Here is a 22,764-nt window from a genome sequence, read left to right as displayed (position 1 = left end):
GGATGCACGTTGATATCTCCATCACCATACAGGCCACGCCTCATCAGCGCCCGTGGAAGCTACGGCACTGTTCACCCCGGCACTCGTGGCATGGAACAGTTGATTGGTGCGTGGGAAAAAAAGAATAGGATAGAACGAAGCTTACGTAGAACGAACATGCATGAGAGAGCGTATATCATATGATCCGCTGACGAGGCGGCGGCAGTGCGTGTTTGTCAATGGTGGGCGAGCGAGGAAAAACCTGTGCGCCGGCGACAAAAGGGTGGCTGTCTGGATATGGAGGTCTGCGAGTACGTGCTGGTTTGCCTTTCCGCCGGAGTAGTAGAATAGAATAGAATAGGATGCGATCGTGTCGACGAGAGAGCGTGTGTGTCCGTATCCTTAGTACAATGCTGCGGCCTGCATGGCGCGCGTGCATTATTCGCGTCCCACTCCGGCACTCGTGCCTGGAAATCTGGGGCTCCCATTTGGCGGCCATTGTTCGGTGGAAGCCATGGGCATCTGCCCCCAACATGACATCTAACCTAATCGCCTCGCTCGTCGTAATCAGTCAAATTCCCCTGAGCCCCTGAGCCAACGGCTCACGCTTAATAATAAGCAGAACAAAGCGCTTCGACCGCGGGAGCGCGTGTTGCAGTCGTGGTATTTTCAGTAGGGATTTGTTCGATCGGGGTTCCAACTGCTACGTGTCCAAACCGCGATCGATACGGACCGTACGTACTCCAGGGAAAGAAAGGCCCCAGCGTACATGCTCGTCCAGGTCCTGTTTGTTTTTTTAGCGCAAACTACTGTAGTAAATTTTAATCAATAATTAGAGATATTAAATGAAGACAGTTTGCGAAACTAACTCCACAATCCCTGCGCTACTTCGCGAGATGAATCTAACGAGGTATTTGACCGCACGATTAGAGGATGATTACTGTAGCATTACTATAGTCAATTATAAATTAATTACACTCGTTAGATTCGTCGCGTAAGATTGCACTCATCTGTGAAATTTTTTTGCTAGTACTGTATGCATGTTTGCTAGTACTATATGCATGCAATATTCTCTTTTGTAGCGTGAGTAGCGCTACTCAAACAAACAGGACCCAGATCGCGATACGTGCGCGAACGTGTCCCCAGCAGGAAGAATCGAGCCATCTGATCCTCTGACCGTCGCAAAATTGATGGAGCAGAGAGAGCACGCAGTACCTGTCCCCGTCTACTACATTACCAGTAGCAGTAGTGTTTTTTTAGTAGTATCAGTAGCCAGTAGGTTGGTTACCCTGGCATGAAGCAATCGTATATAGTACAATCGCGTCTATCTTAGCGATGGGAGGCTTTACTTTCGAACTCACAAATGAGCATGAATTTGTGGAAAAGAAAGCCGCGAGGTCAGCTCTGCACGTATGCAAGTTCTCTCTTCGCCTGGCTCAGAAGCCCACCAGGACCTTATTTGGTTTTGCAACAAAACTAGCACGCACATTTTCCGAGAAGAGAATCTCGCATGCATGACGTACTAAATGAAATCTATTTGCAAAACTTTTTTTAGGAATGGGTGTAACTTTTCGCGACGAATCTAATAACGGTAATTAATCGATGTAGCTACATGATGTACTAAATGAAGTCTATTTGCAAAACCGTTTTAGGAATGGGTGTAACTTTTCGCGACGAATCTAATAACGGTAATTAATCGATGATTAGCTATAGAGATGGGTGTAACTTTTCTCTCTTTGCCACATAAGCAAACAAAGGGCTATAAGTCTCTTTGTTGTACTTGCTCTCAGGGCCAACTGATGAGTGTTTCATGTGAAAAACGGATGGACGGCTCCAAACTTGCAAGCTGCAATACCCATACCTAGCGGCGGCGGCGGCGGCGGCTTAGAGCAAGTCTAATAACACAGCCCGCGTTGCAGGCTGCGTGCGAGTGTTTGCCTCCATCCCATCAGCAGAGATCGATCCGTCCGCCTCAGCCGGTGGCAAGCCAAACCCTAAATCCTACCCTCCGAGCCAAGCCGCGGAAGGATGGAGGCGCTAGCGGTAATCCCTAACCTACAGGTGTTAAAGGGTTTTAATTTTTTTGTCTACATGATCTACTCTAATTTTATTCAATTTTGAACTAAAAAAATTAAAACTAAATAAAATTGTGAAGAAAATATTAGAACCATCACCATTACCACCCCTACCCTAACCCGGCTGCTCGAGGTTCAGGTCGAGGAGGAGGGGTTTTGGTCTTGGGCCCGTGGATCGTCCGTACCTACGCGGCTCCATCTTGGCGCTAGGTGGACCGAGTCCTAGTCTGTAGACCATCGAAAGTGGCGGGACGTTCCCTCTGGATGCTGCCGCGAACCGATCGATGGCGCTGATTGCGCCGTACCTGCTTAGCTGGAACGTGCCAGTGGGCAGTGGCCGACTGGCCGGTGCATCCTGTCGTGTGGCACCTGAAACCACACTTGGGGCCGTACAACGCGACAGGCAGACGTGTACGCGCCGGCCTAATCCCGAGCTGGGCTGCGCTGCAACTGCCACTCCGCGTGCTGTCCAGATTCGTCACGGGAAAAAAAAGGAGGGACCGTACAACGGCACGACAGGCAAAAGTGCAGGCACATCGTATGGTCGTCGCGCTCCTCGGCGCCGCCGCGGCCGTGGGCGTTGGACCGCCTCCACGGAGCCAGCCACAGGCGTCGCCCCGCCACGATCGTGCTAATCCACCGGGCACCAGGCTCTCGAACGGCCTGTGCTGGAATCATCCGAATTAATTAGGCTCTGTTCAGTTCCCACACCGTAAATGCAAAAACACAAAAAAAAAAAGTCACATCGAATGTTTCGACACATGCATGGAGTACTAAATGAAATCTATTTACAAAACTTTTTGCATAGATGGGTTGTAAATCGCGAGACGAATCTAATGAGCCTACTTAATCCATAATTTGCAACAGTTGTGCTACAGTAACCATCCATTAATTATTGATTAATCATGGATTAATTAGCATCATTAGATTCGTCTCGCGATTTACAACCCATCTGTGTAAAAATTTTGTAAATAGACTTTATTTAATACTTCAAATTAACAAAATTTCGTCGCAAAAAAATTTTGCGTTTACAGGAGTGGGAACTAAACACGGCCTTACTCCCCCGCACTAGCTTGCGGGCCCCACCACGGACTCTAGCTTAATCCAGCACGAGTCCAGGTGACGACCGCGCCGTGACGCCAACCCCCCTCCGTGGACCCGCTCCACGGCTCCCGTCTCGCCTCTGGCCCGAGGCGTGCGCCCGCGGAACGCCCCTGAACCCGGTGCACCGTGCACCCACCCGTGAACGGCGCAGCACGGCAGCAGCGCGACACGATCACACGATCAGAGGGGAGAAAGAAGACGACGAGTCGACGACCCCGCCCGCTCCTCCCTTCTTTCTCCTAGCCTCCTCCACCGGCCGGCCTCATCAGCTTCCCCCCTCCTCTCCCGCTCGCTCTCGCCCGCCCGCGCACCTTTCCGTGCTCGCTCCTTCCTTTCCCCGCGTGCTCTGGCGCGCGCAAGGATCAAAAGGCGCCCGCGCGCCACTAGCGGCGACTGGCATGTAACGCGCGCTGCCCGGCAGCCGTGATCTTAAAAGGGGGGCGCGGCGGGCGACAAGAAGGCGAGCCGGTCTTGGCCGGCAGCAATCTTTGCGAATCCGCGCGAGATTCTGTCTGCTTTCCTGCGCTGTTGATTCGCGGAGAGGTTGACTGTGTTGGCGGCTGCGGCGGGGGGCCATGGACGAGGCGGAGGAGATGCAGGTGGAGAGGCTGCAGGAGGAGGCCGACGCGGGGGGCGCCGACACGGACAAGCTCAGCTACGAGATATTCTCCATCCTCGAGAGCAAGTTCCTGTTCGGCTACACCGACCCGCACCAGCTCTGGCTGCCCAAGGCGCCGCCGCCGGCGCAGGCGTCCGCGGCGGCGGCGGCGGTCGCGCCGGGGAAGGCGGCGCAGCGGGGGAAGGTCTGCGTGCTCTGCGTTGACGGCGGCGGGGGCGGGCTGCGGGCGCTGCTGGCCGGCCGCGCGCTGGCGCACCTGGAGTTGGCGCTCCGCCGCGCGTCGGGGGACCCCGACGCCCGCGTCGCCGACTACTTCGACCTCGCCGCGGGCACCGGCGCGGGGGGCGTGTTCGCTGCGATGCTCTTCTCCACGCACTCGCGCGGCGCGCCGCTGTTCCACGCCGACGACACGTGGCGGCTCGTGGCCGACCACGCGCCGCGGATGTTCCGCAGGCCCGCGGGCTCCTCGGCCTCCCTGTTCTGCCGCGGGAGGAAGCAGCGGCCGCTGGCCGCGCCCACGGCGGCGCTGGAGTCGGCCATGAGGTTCGCGTTCGGCGAGGAGCTCACCCTGCGGGACACCATCAAGCCCGTGCTCATCTCCTGCTACGACCTCAAGACGTCCGCGCCGCTGGTGTTCTCGCGCGCCGACGCCCTGGAGAACGAGAGCTACGACTTCCGCCTCTGCGAGGTCGGCCGCGCCGCGTGGTCCGAGGCCGGCCGCTTCGAGCCCGCCGAGGTGTCCTCGGTGGACGGCGCCACGTCCTGCGCCGCCGTGGACGGCGGGCCCACCATGGGCAGCCCTGCGGCCGCCGCCATCACGCACGTGCTCCACAACAAGCATGAGTTCCCGTTCGTGCGCGGCGTCGAGGACCTCCTCGTGCTCTCCATCGGCGGCTGCTCCGGCGGAGGCACCGGCGCCGCCGCCGACGCGGACCTCCGGAGTATGCGCCGGTGGGGTCCCAAGGAGTGGGCACGCCCCATCGCCCGCATTGCGGCCGACGGCGCCGCCGACCTGGTCGACCACGCCGTGGCGCGCGCCTTCGGGCAATGCCGCTCGCCGAACTACCTGCGCATCCAGGTGAGCGACCAGATTCTTGCAATTTATCCTTGGTTTCTTTGTCCCCCTCTGCATCAACTCCATTAAAATGGGCGCGTGATCAGGCGAAGCGGGAGAGCATGCCGCCGTGCGGTCCGGACGGGGAGTACGAGCCGACGCCGGGGAACGTGCGCGCGCTGCTGGCTGCGGCGGACGAGATGCTGAAGCAGCGGAACGTGGAGTCGGTGCTGTTCGAGGGGAGGCGGGTCGCGGAGCAGACGAACGCAGAGAAGCTGGACCGGTTCGCGGCCGAGCTCGTCGCCGAGCACCGCAGCAGGGGATCCCGGATCGCGCCCACCGTCGCGTTCAAGCAGGCGCCGCAGAAGCCGTCGGCGCTGGGCTGAGCTGGTGACACCGTGGACCTGTGGCGGTGAGGACGACATGTAGGCCGCGAACTCCCTTTCTCCTCCTTGCTTGGGCTCGCGGCTGGAATCCTGCTGCATATTTTTTACGCGGCAGCGTGGCATGGCGATGCGGCATTGCTCCCGGATGCGTTCGCCGCTGTGAACTTCGTCGAAGAGGGGAAAATATCAAAGAAATATTTGCAATATAGTATGTTTGATTTTCAGTTGAACTTAGGAGATAAATGTAGTTTTATGAGTGCAGAATTTTACTGTCGCTTTTACTGCCGAAATTTAGTTTTCGCTAGGGGTTTCAACTATTAACGTGTCGGTAGAGCTTGCTGTATACCAATCCGTGCAAAATTACACCGAAAATACTACACATCCCCGACATCTTTTCAGCCTGAACAAGGGGGAAAAAAGAAGCAGCGAGAAAACTGTAGGTGTGCAAGTGCCGTCGCCATCTTGAAACTGGTCCGGATGTACCTCTGTCGAAACGAAGCGCCACAAGATTCCTCCACGCAAACTAAATCGAGTAACCTTTGCTTTGACAGCATTCCATAAACACGCACATGAACAGGCGCCCCTCGAAGACTTCAGCGTTGTTCCATGACAGCGAGACGACTAGCAAAGGTGCCTTGTTTGGAACAACGCTGTCATGGAACACTAGTCGTCTACCATGCCAAACAAGGCCAAAGCAAGCTGCTCGCGCCACAGCGCCGCTGGTGCCCCGCGTGGCTGCGTGCGCTCGTGTGTTTGCCCCGCACGGCACTGTACGGTCCCGCAAAGCCGAGAAGCCTCGATCCGCAACACTTCACGGCATCTCCCATGGCACGGCCGCACGGGACGGGTCGCCGTCGCCGGGCTCACAGCGGGTACCGATCGCAATGGGGCCGCGACGGCGAGGCATCTGAGTCGTCGATGGTCCAGCTTGTCGCGTTCTGAACTATGGGTGTGTTTAGTTCATTTTGCAAAAATATGTAAAGATGTAAACATGACATTTGAAGTATTAAATGAAGTCTATTTGCAAAAATTTTTGCATAGATGGGTTGTAAATCGCGAGACGAATCTAATAATGCTAATTAATCCATGTTTAATCAATAATTAGCGGATGGTTATTGTATCATCACTGTTGCAAATCATGGATTAAGTAGGCTCATTAGAATCGTCTCGCGATTTACAGCCCATCCATGCAAAAAATTTTGTAAATAGACTTCATTTAGTACTTCAAATTAGCAAGATACCGTTTCACTTTAATGTGTTTACAGTTTTTTTGCATTTATATGTAAAGAACTAAACAGGGCATGCTGTTTTTGCAGCTGCTCCGAGAGCCGAGCTTGAGAGCGAGCGTCGTCGCCGTCCGTCGCTTGACGGGGCTGTCAGGGAACAGGCGCGGCTCCATGATTGCTGGTTGTTGGATTTGGAGTATCTAGCGTCTCGCTGTAGGGGGCGATCACATCGCCCTCTCCACCGAGATCAGGGCGTCGCCCCGCACCCCCGTAACTCTGTCAACCGGCAGACAGGGATCATTAGCGGCACCAGGGGGGGTTGGCGCTCTTCTTCGGAGTAATCATCAGCGGTGAAGAACACTTGCAGGTTGCAGCTGTGCCATCGAAATGGCGATAGGGTTACGCTATGCGATGCGATCCTCAAATTTGTGCTTGTCTGCTACTAGAACCTGAATAAATTGGGTCGTGCCAACAAGTCATGGGAGCGTGCGTACGTGCGGAGTACAGCTCCCGCTACGGCTGAGGAAGCGGCCAAGCGCTGCGCGCAGCGGGTGAAGTTATGGAGGGGCGCACCATCCGTGCGCCCCTTCTGTTCGGGGGCGGCGCGCGTGCGCTAGCATAGCATAGCACCAGGCAGGAAGGCTTGCTCAGGCCCTGTTTAGATTCTTACCCGTAAACTCCGTAAACACAAAAAAATATCACATCAAATATTTCGACACATATATGAAGTATTAAATGAAGTCTATTTATAAATTTTTTTGCATGGATGGGTTGTAAATCGCGAGACGAATTTAATGAGCATAAGTAATCTATGATTTGCAACATGATGCTACAGTAACCATCCGTTAATTATGAATTAATCATAGATTAATTAGCATCATCAGATTCGTCTCGCGATTTACAACCCAAATGTGCAAAAAGTTTTGTAAATAGACTTCATTTAGTATTTCAAATTAACAAAATTCCGTTACAAAAAAATTTACGTTCTATCTAAACAGAGCCTCAGTTGCTCCACTCTAGTTGGGAAAAAACGGGAGGCCGGCACGGCGCGTCCACCCCCGTGCCCCCTCCCCGTCGTCGTCTTCGTCGGTGGACGCTGGAGGGCTCGCTCGATCGGTCGCCCGCTACGACGGCGAGGCACGAGTGATTACTGGCCACGGCCCCGTTGCTTTCTTCGGCCATCTCGGAGACCGCTCGGGGCGGTTGGTGTTAGGACGGTGCCCTGTTCTGCCGGTCGTGTCCCTGCCTTAATTGGGGGTTGCTCTCCGCCAGTGCACGCTGTTCGTACAGTCTCTGGATGGATTGAGACTGGCCCAACTGCAGGATTATTTGTTGTCATGCTCATGCATGGCTTCGAGCTTGGAAACTCTCCCTCCGTTTCTCGAGAGCACCTTGTGGGCTGGTCAGTGTGTTTGGTTAATCAAAAGAGGCCGTTATCTTTGCGTAATCGCATGGCCCGATTCAGCGTCCATGTAGCCAGCCCTTTTTCTGGATAGAGTGATAGACCATACCATCACTACGTGTCAAACTACCAGGATCGAGCTTACAAAATTCGTACCAATGGGCATGTCGCTGTGACACATTTTTTTTTTAGATTGCTGGACACTTTGACGATATTTGTATGCAAAGCGGTGGCCAAGGCCATGTCCTGAGAACCTCCCTACAAAAACGATGGCATCAGATAGGGACACCAAAGTGGAGAGCGGTACGGCTCATAAACTATTCTTGTGACAACAACCGTTGGCCTAATCCTACGTCCTAATTCCGTTGAGTGCCGGGTTACACTGCCATCAGTCGTAATAAGCTTCAGCGCTAGCTTGATTGCTCCGTTGCTGAACACCTGATTCCTGAAGGCGCAAGTTGACGGCAGCTTCGGTGCCAAGTACTACGTTTGGCTGTGCGGTGAAGAGCTCGGGCATGCTGCAGCCGTGCAGCGAAGGTCTGAAGGAAAAGGCCAGGCAATTGAGGCCGGCCAGTGCGTGCCCTCTGTGCCAGAGGATGTGAAACTTGGAGGGGTCACCCTCGCTGTAATATATTCCCCCACGGATGTACAGATGCATAGGGGCGAGAGGAACGGTCCTAAAAATCTTGACATGGAGTTGAGCACTATGAAATGCTGGTTTGTGTTATCAAGTCACGAAAATGCGTATATAGTTTTATCTGACGTCGAATGACTCTACAAGCACTTCATTGCTCGGCCTACTTCGTTTCAGTGGAACATTCAAGTTTTTTACTTGGCATTGATACTCATATTTTCGTCTGTTTATTCTTCCATCGAAATAAATTGATACGCCTCACATTATTGTTCAATTCCTTCGTCAAAATAAATTTATAATATAGTACCTGTAGAGAAAATTATATTTTCGGACAATCACATAGTGACCATTAAAATTCTTTAAATGGAAGCAAGTGGACAAGAGTTTTGGCGCTAAATTTGAGGAGGCGAGCGCCATCCAATGTGGACAGACAGACAAAAGAGGGCTCAAGATGAAGCAGCCTTTGTCCTTTGCTGTGTCCCCCGCCACAATTATTTTGATGGGAACCCATGGATGGAGATTGATTTGACATCATCTCTTCAGAATTTGAAAACCATGCTGTCTGAGGAATTTTTTTCGCGCTTCGTTTTCCTTGAGTGAGAAGTTTGATTTTTTTTCCAAAAAAAAAACAGTTCGGCAAATTTCCAGACGTTTATTCTGAGTAACTCGCACATTGCGGGCTCGGGCGTGTGGGTTTGGGCCCAGTGTTGCCAACAATGTCGCGGAGCTCTACACATTCCTCGTGTTGTGTCCTGAGCGACGTATCCGGCTTCTGTTCGTCGCCACTCGCCAGGGAGCCTCTGCCTCCATCGCCGGCCAGCACGGCTTCTCCAGTTCTCCCCTTTGGTGAGCGTGCGGCGGCCAGCCGGCCACGTCCACGGCGGCTTCCGTTCCTCCCATTCCCATCAGGTGCCCAGCTGTAAAAGTGCCTGCCCGCCTGCGTGCCTGCTGCGCCAGCCGCCCGCAACAGGTCAGCTCGGCGGCGGCGATTGTTCATCTCCAGTCCAGACTCCGGACTCCAGAGAGCCCCGGGCCCCTGCCGTTGCTAGTTGCTACTACCTTTTTCTTCTTTTTATCCCACTGACATTTAGAGTGGGTGGGTGGAGATGCATGTCACATTGTCACGGGACACAGGCTGCAACGCAGCGCGACATGGGACATTTGGGCTTTTTTAGATCTCAAAATGCAAAATGTAAAATTTTTATAAATCGTTTTGCATGGTGTACTAAACGTAGTCAAAAAAATAAATCGCATTACATAAATGGATAGTAAACATACTCTGATGATGGATTAATTAGGCTCATTAGATTCGTCTTATAGTTTACAGACAAGATCTGTAATTATTTTGTGATTAGTCTATATTTAATATTTTAAATATTAAATATTTCTTTTCAAAAACATAAAAATACAAAATACAAAGTGATCAAAACACACGGGCGCTTCACGTACGGCGACACGGTGCTACCGGCAGCAGAGTGACGGGAATGCAGTGCGTCGTGCAGGCCGCCTCGCTAGCCCGCAGCGATCCGTCTCCATTCACGTGTTCTACCCTTGCCATCGGGTGCCCCAGCCGGCGAGCCCCAGCCCCAGCCCCAGCCGGCCTCTATACGATTCGCCTCGCCTCGTGGCCCCGTGCAGCAGCATGGGCGGCGAGACCTGCCCCGCGTGGGGCGCTCGTCCGCTGGAACCAAGCGCAGTACGATGGGGTACCGCCCCGGCGCCCCGCGCCTATCGGCCGCTGCTGGGACGCCTGCCCCCCTCTGATTCTTCGGCCTGACCGTGGGCGCGGCGAGTGAATTACCGGCCGAATGCCGGACGCTTTGCTCGTTTTGGAGGTGGCACTAGCGCCTGTCCCCCCTCCGCGCTCGGCGCCCTGCGCCGCTGCCGGCCCGGCAGGGGGTAGCTCGCTCTGCTCTGCTGCCGAAAGCGCTGTCAGGAACGCGGGGACGGCGGCACCGGGCCATCCGGCACAATGCTCTGGAAATGATTATTGATTCCAACGAAAAGACCAAACGGCATGTCATACAAGTTGGTTTTATATGTGGTGTCAAAGGTGATAACATCACCGAAACAAGCATAATGCCTCCTGCTCTGTCCATTTGTCCATATAATAGTCTTAATACGGCATTCATCATCAAGCTCAACACTATATGTGAAATCAGGGTCCTCTTCCTTGATCTTACTGAATACTTTCATTGTTTTCCCTATGTCATCATCAGCATTGTCTCTAGCCAACTTTGCACATAGCGTTCGTACAGACCTCTTAGTGAACGGTGCACTTCCTGCAGTGCCAAAGAAGCTTGAAATTATACTAAATACTTTTGTCATGTTGACATTGTTATCTCTTAGATGCTTTATGAGCTGCTTTGTATGCAAATCAATGTGCCGATGTGAACGCCACTGCTGCTTCTCAGCAAAAGTATCTGACAAATGGTGGTTGTGATCAGCAACATGCTCTTTAACGTGCCAGCCCCCATCTTTGGATCGTGCAATTCGCATCTTAGCTGGGCAACGACATCGAAGTGTGCTAGTAGTACCTTTATTCGGTTTACCCTACTTGCAACAACAACCTGTCAACTAGAAATAGAAGCGCCATACGACCAACAAAATAATTTGTACTCTAAGAAGTTTGGCTAAGGGACAAAAAAACACCCAACTACTCAAAGAAGTTTGGCAAAGGGACAAAATAACACGAATGCGCAGGACGTACCGAACATATGCAAACAATATCTTGAATAGTTTTTGTACGCTCACTATTGCGCCGACTTCGATCATAACGAATGCCAAATCCAACCTCCCAAGAATAAAGATTGTAGAACTCAAATGCTTCAGCCATTGAATCAAAGTGCATTCCAACTGAAGGCTGCACCACTAATCCATGCTTCCTTATTACAAAACCCTTCAGAGCTTTCTCTAGTGCAGTTGGATTCTCTGTTGTCTCTTCTTGCTCGTCAGGGATATGTCCTAAACGAGGCCTGCAAAAAAAAGATACAAAAAGAGGATACTGTCACTATATTCTTCCCCACTCTACATTTTCTTAACTAAGGTAAGCCATCAATGAAACACCTACCTCTTTTCCCATGATTGTGTTAATTGAGCATCAGGAGGCTGAATACCACTCACCCCATCATTGAACACAGAATCGACACAAACAGAGCTACAGCCTTCTCTTCCATTGCAAACTTCACTGCACAAACCAGAGCAAGACAAGATGCACATATGAATCCATATTCTACTCCCACGCAATGGACATCAACTGACATCACATCTATCCTTATACCTCGTACTCTCATTGTGCCGGTCTTCAATCCCTTCGTCTAGTAATCCCGAATTGCAATCGAAAAGTTCAGAGCCCGCACCAACATTCAGGTCGATCCCACCATTAGTACAGCTAACCTCCCTACACCGCATTTCCACATCAAGTCAACCCCCAATCAATGGATCATACCCAAATGCGCCCAGTAAATTTACACATACCGCATCTGCTGAGCCTGAACCACCCGCTCCGAGTCATCAATGCCAGACATGGACGACGGCTCATTCAAATCGAAATAGGCCTCAACCTGTTCTTGCGTCCTGCATACAAAATTAAGCACCACAGATCCAAATCCGTTTGCACTACTTGAAAATCAGCAACATAATCGTGCACCGTCCTCTTCTCTTACTTACCTCAGGGTCGACCGCTCCGCCCCGCCGGCGCAATCTCGCTATACAGAACACCCTGCATCCGGTGAGCACAGATTGCCCGTCCACTCCGCTACCGCGCCAAGATCCCATGGCACCCCTCCGCCACGGATCTGATTGGTCTCCAGTGCATCCATCGGACAGAGGATGAGAGGAGACGGAGACGCCTATGTCGCCGCCGCTGAAGAGGACAAGAGCAATATGATTTCTTCCAAACTGGGCCGCTCCAGCACATGGTCCTTGGAACAATTATTTATGCCTCCTGTGGGACCGTACCCCACCGTAATTTCATTTTGCGCACAACCGTATATCAATTATTGTGAAAACAACCTGACGCGGTACCCCCATCCCGAATGTTCCGGCCCATGGGCCTGCCGCACTCTCCGCCGCTCAGATATCCGGCGCACATGCCCTGGGGGGCTGGAGTGAATTACCGGCCGAATGCCGGACGCTTTGCTCGTTTTGGAGGTGGCACTAGCGCCTGTCCCCCCTCCGCGCTCGGCGCCCTGCGCCGCTGCCGGCCCGGCAGGGGGTAGCTCGCTCTGCTCTGCTGCCGAAAGCGCTGTCAGGAACGCGGGGACGGCGGCAGCGGCACCGGGCCATCCGGTACGGCTCCTGGCACTGGCTACGCTACGCTGCTGCAAGCGCCAAGTGTGCTGTGCCAACTTGTCGGGGTGGGCCTGCACGGCTATGCCTATGCACGCGCGCCATTGCTGACTTGCTGTGCGTGTGGTGCTTGGATTTTTACAGGTTCTTTGTGCAATTTTTTTCTACTACTATATATACACACTACATGCACGATACTCCGCCTGCATCACTTTTGAGCACTTTATTCGACGATTTGCTCGTGAAAACCTATCGCTACATGCTTTTTCAACCGCAGGTCCGGAGCATATGCGACTTTACTACTCCCTCCTTCCCCGTTTATAAGGCATACACGTATATCAAGATTCAAACCTTCTCATCTTTGACAAATAATTTGACTATTAAATTTTTATTTTTATAATGCAAATTTCATATGATTGGATTCATAATCAAACATAGTTTACAATGATTATAAGTTTATAATCAAAAGTGATATAATATATGATAAATAAATGGTCAAAGTGTTGTTTAGAAGACCGTGTCATGTTCTACCATGCCTTATAAACGGGGAAGGAGGGAGTAGCACTGTTCGGAACTCGGGTACTGTCACGGGCCTGGTCTGCTGCCAACTAGCAACACATGTCAGGGGCATCTTTGCCGTGCGTGGGCAGCGCGCCCCCGGGCCGGGCCATCCCTGTGCACGGCCGCGGACGCAGCCGCGGCACGCGGGATGGGCAGGTTACCATGCGACCGGGGGTGCGAAGCCGAAGGGGAGACCTTGCAGAGGTTAACACGCAGCAGGAGCTCGCACAGTGAACCCCACGTGCCCAAGGCACGTACGACGTCGTACGTGCTTAGCTAGCACGCACGACGGCACCAAGGGGTCAGTCAGGGCAGGGTGGGACCGAAAAGTGGACCAGAGGGGGTGAATGAGAGCCGATTAAAAATTTATCACAATCGAAGCTCGGCTTAAGACCCAAGTACACACCCAACCCTGGAATCTTGGGTGAAGTGCGGAGTAGCTATGGATGAGCTAAACCAACACAAAACGGCCCTAGGAACAAGCGAGAAGTAGCGCAAAGCAAACAGCGAGAAGAAGTAGCGCAGAAGCAAACAGCGAGAAGAAGCAGCTGAAAATACGCATGGTATATATCACCGGTTAAACCGACGTATACAAGTTTGACTTCGTAGGTTTAACCGATGATACAGAGCCGGCAGCACGTGAAAAACAACTCACCGGTTGATCCGACAAAATAAAACTCCAACGTCGGTGCAGTTGTCCAGAGACACCAGAAAACTGATTTTCAAAGCACCGGTTGATCCGACGTTAACCCAATCAAGCGTCGGTTCATCCGATGAGACTGAGCAGACAGCTAGAGGAAAAAAAGCAACGCCGGTTAAACCGACAAATTCAAGACCGTGCGTCGGTGCAGTTGTCCAGAGAGACCAAAAACTGAACCGAGCACACACCGGTTGAACCGACGTTCACCAAAGTCTATACGCCGGTCAAACAGGTTGAAACACATGCGTGGGTTCGATGGTTACCATACGCCGGTTGATCCGATGCATGTGGTTATCGAATACACCGGTGCAACCTACGGACAAGTTAAATAAAAACCCTAACACGTGGACAGGAAAAAAAAACCCTGATCACCGGATGATCCGATGCCATACGCCGGATTAACCGGTGATAGGTAAAATTCGGCCTGCGTCCAGAAACGAATTTTCAGTGCGCGCGCCCCGGCAAAAACTTGATGATTGAAGGGCAAAATCAAGTCCAAATCTCACCAAATTTTATAGGCATGATCACAAAGGACTTGTGAATATGTCCACGGAGAGAATCGACAAATCACTCCATGGTTTGGGAGGAATCGAGGAATTCCCGAGCAAAAATGGGGTTTTCTCAAGAACGCAAAAACGTCGATTCGAAGAGACTCGTGATTCGGGGGGGGTAGCACTAGGCTAGATGGATTAGAATCACCTCAAAGAGTCACGTGATCATCAAGAAACAACTCCTCATCTCGTGCTCATGAATAGACAAAGGAAAATCGAATTCCAACCAAACAAGGCACAAAACGTATGACAATTCACTCATCACAAACAGGAGTGAGCACTCCACATTCCTCAATCTCCCCCTTTATGAGTGCATCGTCAACACACCACAATCGAACCAAAAACGAACTAAGAGAAAAACAAAAACCAAGAACAAAGAAGATGAAGAACTTGAACAAGTGACAAAAGCTCGAAAGAATCAAGAACAAGTCACTTGACCAAGCAAAGATCGATTCCCTAAGACAAGGGCAACGGCTCGACTCAATCGATCAAGCACAAACATGACTCCTCAAAGACAGAGGCAGGGCTCGACACAGTCATGCCAGAAGCAAAGAGAAAACCAGGAGCTAAACAAAGCAGAAACTCCCACTGAAATGCATTTCCCCCTTACCAGTGCAACTCTCACCACATGTATGCACTCTCAAAGCCTTGTGCACAACAAGTTTTTGAAACTCTCAAAAATCAAACAATTATCCCCCTTGTTCGATCACTAAAACTTTTCCCCCTTGTTGGCACATGCACACATCAAGGCTAAACAGACATAAAGCTCCCCCTGAAACTGAGACTCCCCCTGACAATATGCTATGCAATGAATGCAATGCAGGAGGTGTAAGTGAAAGCATTCAGGAATACAAGGATATGAACAACATCCAGTTACAAGCATGTGTGCATCCATAAACAAGACCTGCATCTAGCTCAACAGGGTATATCAAATCACGTCTAGAGCTAGGCAAGTTCAGTTTAGGAGAAATAAAAGTATCACCCATGATCTAGCACTAACAAGTAGGGAATGGAAAACAGTGCTAATCAAACTCATACAGGTGAGCCAAGAACAGCCATAGCAAGTTACAAACATCCATTATGTAAACAAATTATTAATGCCAGGGGTTGAAAGCTTGTCATGCTTTACTTAGCACCAAGGCCAAGCCTATGCCAAAGGCAGTCAGAAGCTTAAGACACTCGTTTCAGTCATGCACAGCCTTGCCCGGGTTCTCACAAGTGCAAAGTGAGCCGTCCCGAAAGCTCGATCAGTGCGACAAGCAATCCCACCTGGATCTTTCCATTTCATTTCAAGCACAATTCAAGCAATTTTATCAATTTTAGATCATGTCAAGTATGAATTGCTGAACCAGAATGAATTGCAACAACTCAAGTATCAAGAAGCTACACTAGCATGAATAAGATAGTAAAGAAATCAACACGCCCTAACATGCTAGTAGCCAAGACAGGGTGACCATGTTTTCAGATTTTTCAAATCAAAATAGCTTAACTCAGAGGATGTCATATACACAGTGGAGCAAGTTATTCATGATCATGTTTATAAACTCACACTAGGAGGTCATAGCAATGTATACAAGAATGCTAGTGCAAATGAAGCAATGCAAAATGCAGAAATGTACAATGCATATGCACAAACCAACTACCAAACCTAGAAAAACAAAGAGAAGAACAAATAAAACCTACAAAGCTAACCAAAGAAAAGCTAGCAACTAAAAGGGGTAACAAACCCCAAGCTCCCCTCGCAAATAAAGCCCAAGGAAGAACTGCAGCTCACCCATCATGCTCATCTCGAACTCCCTGGACATCTGCTCAGAAAACTTGGAAACAAGAGCGTGAGAAGAGCCACCAAAGATGATATCATCCACGTAAATCTGAACCAACAAAAAGTCAGAGCCAGAGCGCATGAGGAACAAGGTTTTATCAACACATCCTATTTTAAAACTTTGAGCAAGCAAGAAGTTTTTAAACCTATCGTACCAAGCTCTAGGCGTCTGTTTCAAACCGTAAAGAGTTTTCTGTAGTTTGTAAACTCGGTTTGGAAACTTTGGATTTTCAAAACCAAGGGGTTGTTTCACATAAACTTCCTCTTCAATAAAACTATTTAAGAAGGCAGATTTCACATCCATTTGGAAAACTTTAAAACCCTTGGAAGCAGCAAATGAAAAAAAGATTCGAATCGCTTCTAAGCGTGCTACCGGGGCAAAAGTTTCCTCATAATCTATCCCTTCCTTTTGGCAAAACCCCTGGGCTACAAGTCGAGCCTTGTTTCGCACAACCAACCCATCTTCACCTTGCTTGTTCTTGAAAACCCACTTGGTTCCAATGGGGTTACAAGCAGGCGGAGGCTCAACCAAAACCCAAACCTGATTCCTTTCAAAAATTTCAAGTTCCTCATGCATGGCATTGACCCAATTGAAGTCAGAAAGTGCGTGTCCAACATCTTTGGGCTCGAAAGAGGTAACAAACGCTGAATGAGCAAAGCCAGCGATACTTGTTATCTTGGACCGTGTGACACGCTCGTTGAGGTCAACTAGCATCTATTGAGGTGAATGACAACGCTGAATGTGTCGCGGTGCTTCCCTTGTCAAAGTCGCCTCCTCCTCAACCAAAACTGGTGTCTCATCAGGTGCAGCTGGTGAAGGCTGAGTCACCTGCTCAATCAGCCCCCGGGAAGTAGATGTAGTCGGGTCGGGCCGTCGTCATCGTCCGAGCTCGTGGCGGAGGCGGCTGGGTCCACAGCACGCGTGGTAGCCTCAGCATCACCCTCCGCAGCTTCTTCCTCCTCATCTTCAAAGATGGGGATGAGCTCATCATCTCCTGCAACCTCAAAGACAGAAGAATTGCACGGTGCAGTCTCGTCGAAAGTGACTTCACAAGTCTCTCTGACGATGTTAGTATCAATAATCAGCACACGGTAAGCTCTAGAGTGAGAAGCATAACCGATAAAAAATACCGTCAGACGATCGAGACACAAACTTATCAAGATTTCCTTCCTTCAGCACAAAACACCGGCAACCGAAAACTCTGAGATGGTCAACACGGGGCTGGCGTCCAAATTGCAACTCATACGAAGTCTTGTGCATGAAAGCACGCAATAAAATACGATTGGACACATAACAAGCGGTGTTAACCGCCTCAGCCCAGTACTTTCTAGGAGTTCGATGCTCATCGAGCATCGTCCTAGCCATCTCAACCAACGTCCGATTCTTCCGGTCTACAACCCCATTCTGCTGTGGAGTGTAGGGGAAGAATACTGGTGTTCAAGACCTTGATCACTGCAAAAGGTGTCAAAACGAGTATTTTTGAATTATGTGCCATTGTCACTGCGAATCGCTCTCATGGCCTGGGATAGCTCGTTTTTCAACCTCAAGATCAAGTCTCGAACAAACTTGAAAGCCTCATCCTTGGTTCTCTGAAAAAAACCAAAGAATAGCGAGAAAAATCATCCACGATCACAAAGAACGTACCACTTCCCACCAACCGACATCACCTGAGAAGGATCAATTGTGTCCATGTGTAGCAACTCTCCAGGGTGAGTGGTCATCACTTGATTAATCGGCGGATGAGAGGTGGCTACCATCTTCCCGTGAAGACATGGGTGGCAAACAAGATCCTTTTCAAACTTCAATTTGGGCAATCCTTGGATTAGGCCTAGTGAGCTAAGTCTCGACAACAAGTCAAAACTCAAATGTCCAAGTCTCCTATGCCACTTCCACATATCAGAAGAAGGACCAGCCAACAAGCAACAAGGAGGACCAAGAGAAGTTCCAGAGAAGTCAACCAAGAAAACCCGATCGCGAGGTAAAATCCGGCAAACCAAATCTCCTCTGGAATCTAAAACTCGAGAACAACCCTCCTTGAAGCGAACTTTAAACCCCTCATCAAGAAGTTGCGAAACAAAGAGCAAATTGACCCCAAGGTTCGAAACCAAAGCAACATCTTTCAGGGTGAAGCGATCGGAAACACGAACAACACCAATTCCACGTACCTTTTCTCTTCTATTGTCCCCGAACACAATGTACTCCTTTGAACGCATCGGGGTGAGGCTGGAGAACCATTTGTCATTCCCGGTCATATGGCGCGAACAGCCGGAGTCCATGATCACCTATTCTCCAAGCCTCCAACCTGCACATCAGTAGTGAGACAAAAGATGAGCAAATGTCTCAACACTGGGGGTTAGCAAAGTGTGAAGCAAACCAGTGTCGAGCCATTTGCTCTACAGAAGGGTTAGCAAAATCAGGTGAAGCGTATCCCATGTCTCGTCTACCGCGAAGCTGACGACCACCACCGTGAGGAAAGCGTGGTGTCTCGTAACTTCCTCCAAAGCATCGGTCCCGTGGTCCATAGCCATACTGAGGACGACCAGGAGCACGACCGGCAAGGCGACCACTCGCTAGAGCACGGTAATCACCACCGTCTCACTGTCCTCCACCTACACGGCGCGCCCTAGCATCTTGTCTACCACCACGCCGAGGAGGACCATGCACCCGAGCAGAGTACATGTCCGAGTTCCGTCTCTCCTGCTCACGCCTCACAGCCCGCTTCCTCCTAAAGCAAAACTCCTCCAAGTGACCGTCTCTGTGATAGTACTCGCAGTGGTACCTCACCTCTCTCTTGGGAGGTGGAGGCCCCGCCTTTGGACGGGGAGGAGTAGCCCTCTTCTTCTGGGCAACCTGGGTTGTGGCAGCAGGGAGCGTATCGAGAAAATTCCTTAGGTCATTGGGCTTTGGAACCCAAACCTGCTTCTATGGAGGTGCTTTTTGTGGTTCTTTCAGCACACCATCCACGGGGTCAACAAGCGAAGACTGCGTGCTCGTACTAGCAGTGTTTAGAGCAGTAGAAACTCTAGCAACTTTGCCGATCTTACCATATAGCTTGTCAAAGTCTGACTTCGTGTAGGTGTAACCGACCCCAAACCCATCACCACGCTTAAACTGCTTGATCATCATGCCCAACTGCGGCTCACTACTAGAAACCCAACTAAGAATCGCCCTAAGATATGTGTTCTCATTCTCCAAGTTGGCTTTCTCTACCGCAAGATTATCCAAATCAGAAATCAGACCAGGGCAAACATGACAATCAATAGGTGGGCTAGACTCCACGACCTTAGTCTTCCCCAAAGACTTAATCAAGGCGTTCTTCTCATCTAGCTCTGACCTAAGCGTGGGACAAAACTTACAAGCACCAAACAGAATAGGCCTAGACCTAAGCTCCTCTAGCTCACACACACCAGTAGCAAACTTAGACTGCAAAGAAGCTAGATCAGACTTAAAGATGGAGCACTCATCACATTCAAGCATATCACTAACAATAGGAGCGTCCTTGGCCAGTTCAAGCTCATGCCTGGCCTTGGCTAGCTCATGAGACACGTCAGCAAGCAAAGTCTTGGCAACATCCAAATTCGCAACGTTCTCATCATGTTTGGCACGGAGAGCAACAAGATCATTCATGTGAGATATGCAGCCAGCGCACTCATCCTCACCAGATTTCTCTCTAGCACAAGCCAGCTCAGCCCTAAGCTTCTTACGCTCTCTAGCTGCTTCCTTAAGCAGCCTTTTCTGATTGTCGAGAGCAGCATACAACTCCCTAACCTCAGTATCAAGCAAGTCGATAGTGGAGTTTACCTCTGAATCAGTCACGGATCCAGGAGAAGAGTCGTCGTGCATCGGTGTAGCATGTCCACCTGGAGACGCACGAGCACCATTGGCCTCACCCGCCATGGTGCAGAAACTCTTGCGCCGACCGGCAGCCAAGCAAAGGCCGATGAAGCCGGTGGCTTCCTTGTCCCCGCTTCTTCTTCTTGTCATCATTGTCAGAGGTCGGTGAAGAAGAGCGGTCGGTGTCGGAGCTCTTGTCGAGGTCGCTGAGTTGCGCCAAGAAAGCCTTCTCCCGCTTCTTGGCCTTGTACTAGAAGCGCTTCTTGAGCGACTCCTTGTCGAAGCACCCTCCCCGGTCACGACTGCAGTGCTTGTGGCGCCGACGCTCCTTGTTGAAGCCTCCCTCGTCGCGGTTGCGGTGGCGGTAGTAGTCGAGGTTGTTGTTCTGGCCACCGCCGGACTTCTTGGGGCAGTTGGCGATGAAGTGTTTCGGATCGCCGCAGTGGTAGCACCCGGGGTTCTTCCTCCTCTGCCTGTTGTGGTAGACACGCTGGAACTTGTTGATGAGGAGGCACAAGTCGTCATCGCCCAGCGTCTCCAACTGCTCATCTGTAATAGAAGGCAAAGAGGCAAGAGAAAAGTCAAGAGCAGAGTTATCGTTAGTGCTCGATCCACCTGGGCCAATCACAAGAGTGATGCTCTTGGAAGGAGGGGCACCATTGAGCTTGGCTCGTGTCTGGTTATCCACCTCAGTTGCCTTGAGCTTGCTGAAGTGCTCATTCACGGTCAGAGTCTCATAGCCTGCAGACTCGATGATCGTGTTCACCTTGAGATCCCACACAGAGCGGTCAAGTGCGTAGAGCAACTTGAGAGCCTTCTCATGCTCTGTGTAGTCAAGGGCATCAGCAGATCTGTTAGCACTGACTTTGTTCACAATCGATTGAAACCGACTGAACATGTCGCCAATGCTCTCACCCGGCCCCTGTGTGAAGTTCTCATATTCACGCCGGTGAGTCTCGAAAAGTCTAGGCTTAACCTGAGGTGTGCCCTCGTGGTAGTTCTCAAGGCTCGTCCAAACCTTGTGGGCTTCCTGAAAACCCTGGACGCGTGAGAACTCCGCACGAGAAACGCCAGCGAACAAGGCATTGATAGCATTGGCATTAGCCTCGTGTTCGGTCACTTGAAGAGGAGTGACCCGAACGGCAAGCACCTCGTATGCCTGGTTCTTGGTTATATCCCAAACCTCAGCTCCCATGCTTTGCAAGAAGCCTCGCATGCAAACCTTCCAATAAGCATAGTCCTTGCCGGTAAACAGAGGGATCTTACCAAGACTTGTCATGGTCGCCAAGTGGTTTTCGAACCGGTTAGGGTAATGAAAACCTTAACCAAGCTCTGATACCAATTGAGGGGCCGAAAAGGCGACCAGAGGGGGGGTGAATGGGAGCCGATTAAAAATTTATCGCAATCGAAGCTCGGCTTAAGACCCAAGTACACACCTAACCCTGGAATCCTAGGTGAAGTGTGGAGTAGCTATGGATGAGCTACACCAATGCAAAACGGCCCTAGGAACAAGTGAGAAGTAGCGCGGAAGCAAACAGCGAGAAGAAGCAGCTGAAAATACGAACGGTATATATCACCGGTTAAACCGACGTATACAAGTTCGACTTCGTCAGTTTAACCGATGATACAGAGCCGGCAGCACGTGAAAAACAACTCACCGGTTGATCCGATAAAATAAAACTCCAACGTCGGTGCAGTTGTCCAGAGACACCAGAAAACTGATTTTCAAAGCACCGGTTGATCCGACGTTAACCCAATCAAGCGTCGGTTCATCCGATGAGACTGAGCAGACAGCTAGAGGAAAAAGCAACACTGGTTAAACCGACAAATTCAAGACCGTGCGTCGGTGCAGTTGTCCAGAGAGACCAAAAACTGAACCGAGCACACACCGGTTGAACCGACGTTCACCAAAGTCTATACGCCGGTCAAACATGTTGAAACACATGCCTGGGTTCGCTGGTTACCATACGTCGGTTGATCCGATGCATGTGGTTATCGAATACACCGGTGCAACCTACGGACAAGTTAAAGAAAAACCCTAACACGTGGACAGGAAAAAAAACCCCTGATCACCGCTTGATCCGATGGCATACGCCTGATTAACCGGTGATAGGTAAAACTCGGCCTGCGTCCAGAAACGAATTTTCAGTGCGCACGCCCCGGCAAAAACTTGATGATTGAAGGGCAAAATCAAGTCCAAATCTCACCAAATTTTGTAGGCATTATAACAAAGGACTTGTGAACATGTCCACGAAGAGAATCGACGAATCACTCCATGGTTTGGGAGGAATCGAGGAATTCCCGAGCAAGAACGGGGTTTTCTCAAGAACACAAAAACGTCAATTCGAAGAGACTCATGATTCCGGGGGGTTTAGCACTAGGCTAGATGGATTAGAATCACCTCAAAGAGTCACGTGATCATCAAAAACAACTCCTCATCTCGTGCTCAAGAATAGACAAAGGAAAATCGAATTCCAACCAAACAAGGCACAAAACGTATGAAATTGAGACGAAATCAAATCCCCT

General features: G+C 50.7%; 1 protein-coding gene across 1 annotated transcript; it reads left to right on the top strand.

Annotated features, from left to right (window-relative positions):
* Window positions 1-3,343: 3,343 nt before the first annotated feature.
* Window positions 3,344-5,560, top strand: LOC120690930 (patatin-like protein 6). Its single transcript, XM_039973849.1, has 2 exons — window positions 3,344-4,855; window positions 4,939-5,560. The coding sequence occupies exons 1-2, from the start codon at window positions 3,734-3,736 to the stop codon at window positions 5,215-5,217; spliced, it is 1,401 nt and encodes a 466-aa protein (XP_039829783.1). The 5' UTR covers window positions 3,344-3,733; the 3' UTR covers window positions 5,218-5,560.
* The last annotated feature ends 17,204 nt before the right edge of the window (window positions 5,561-22,764 follow it).

Source organism: Panicum virgatum, chromosome 9N (genome assembly GCF_016808335.1).
Source record: "Panicum virgatum strain AP13 chromosome 9N, P.virgatum_v5, whole genome shotgun sequence".
Classification (NCBI taxonomy): Eukaryota; Viridiplantae; Streptophyta; class Magnoliopsida; order Poales; family Poaceae; genus Panicum; species Panicum virgatum.
Note: the sequence above shows the minus strand (reverse complement) of the source record. Positions and strands in the feature narration are given on the sequence as shown.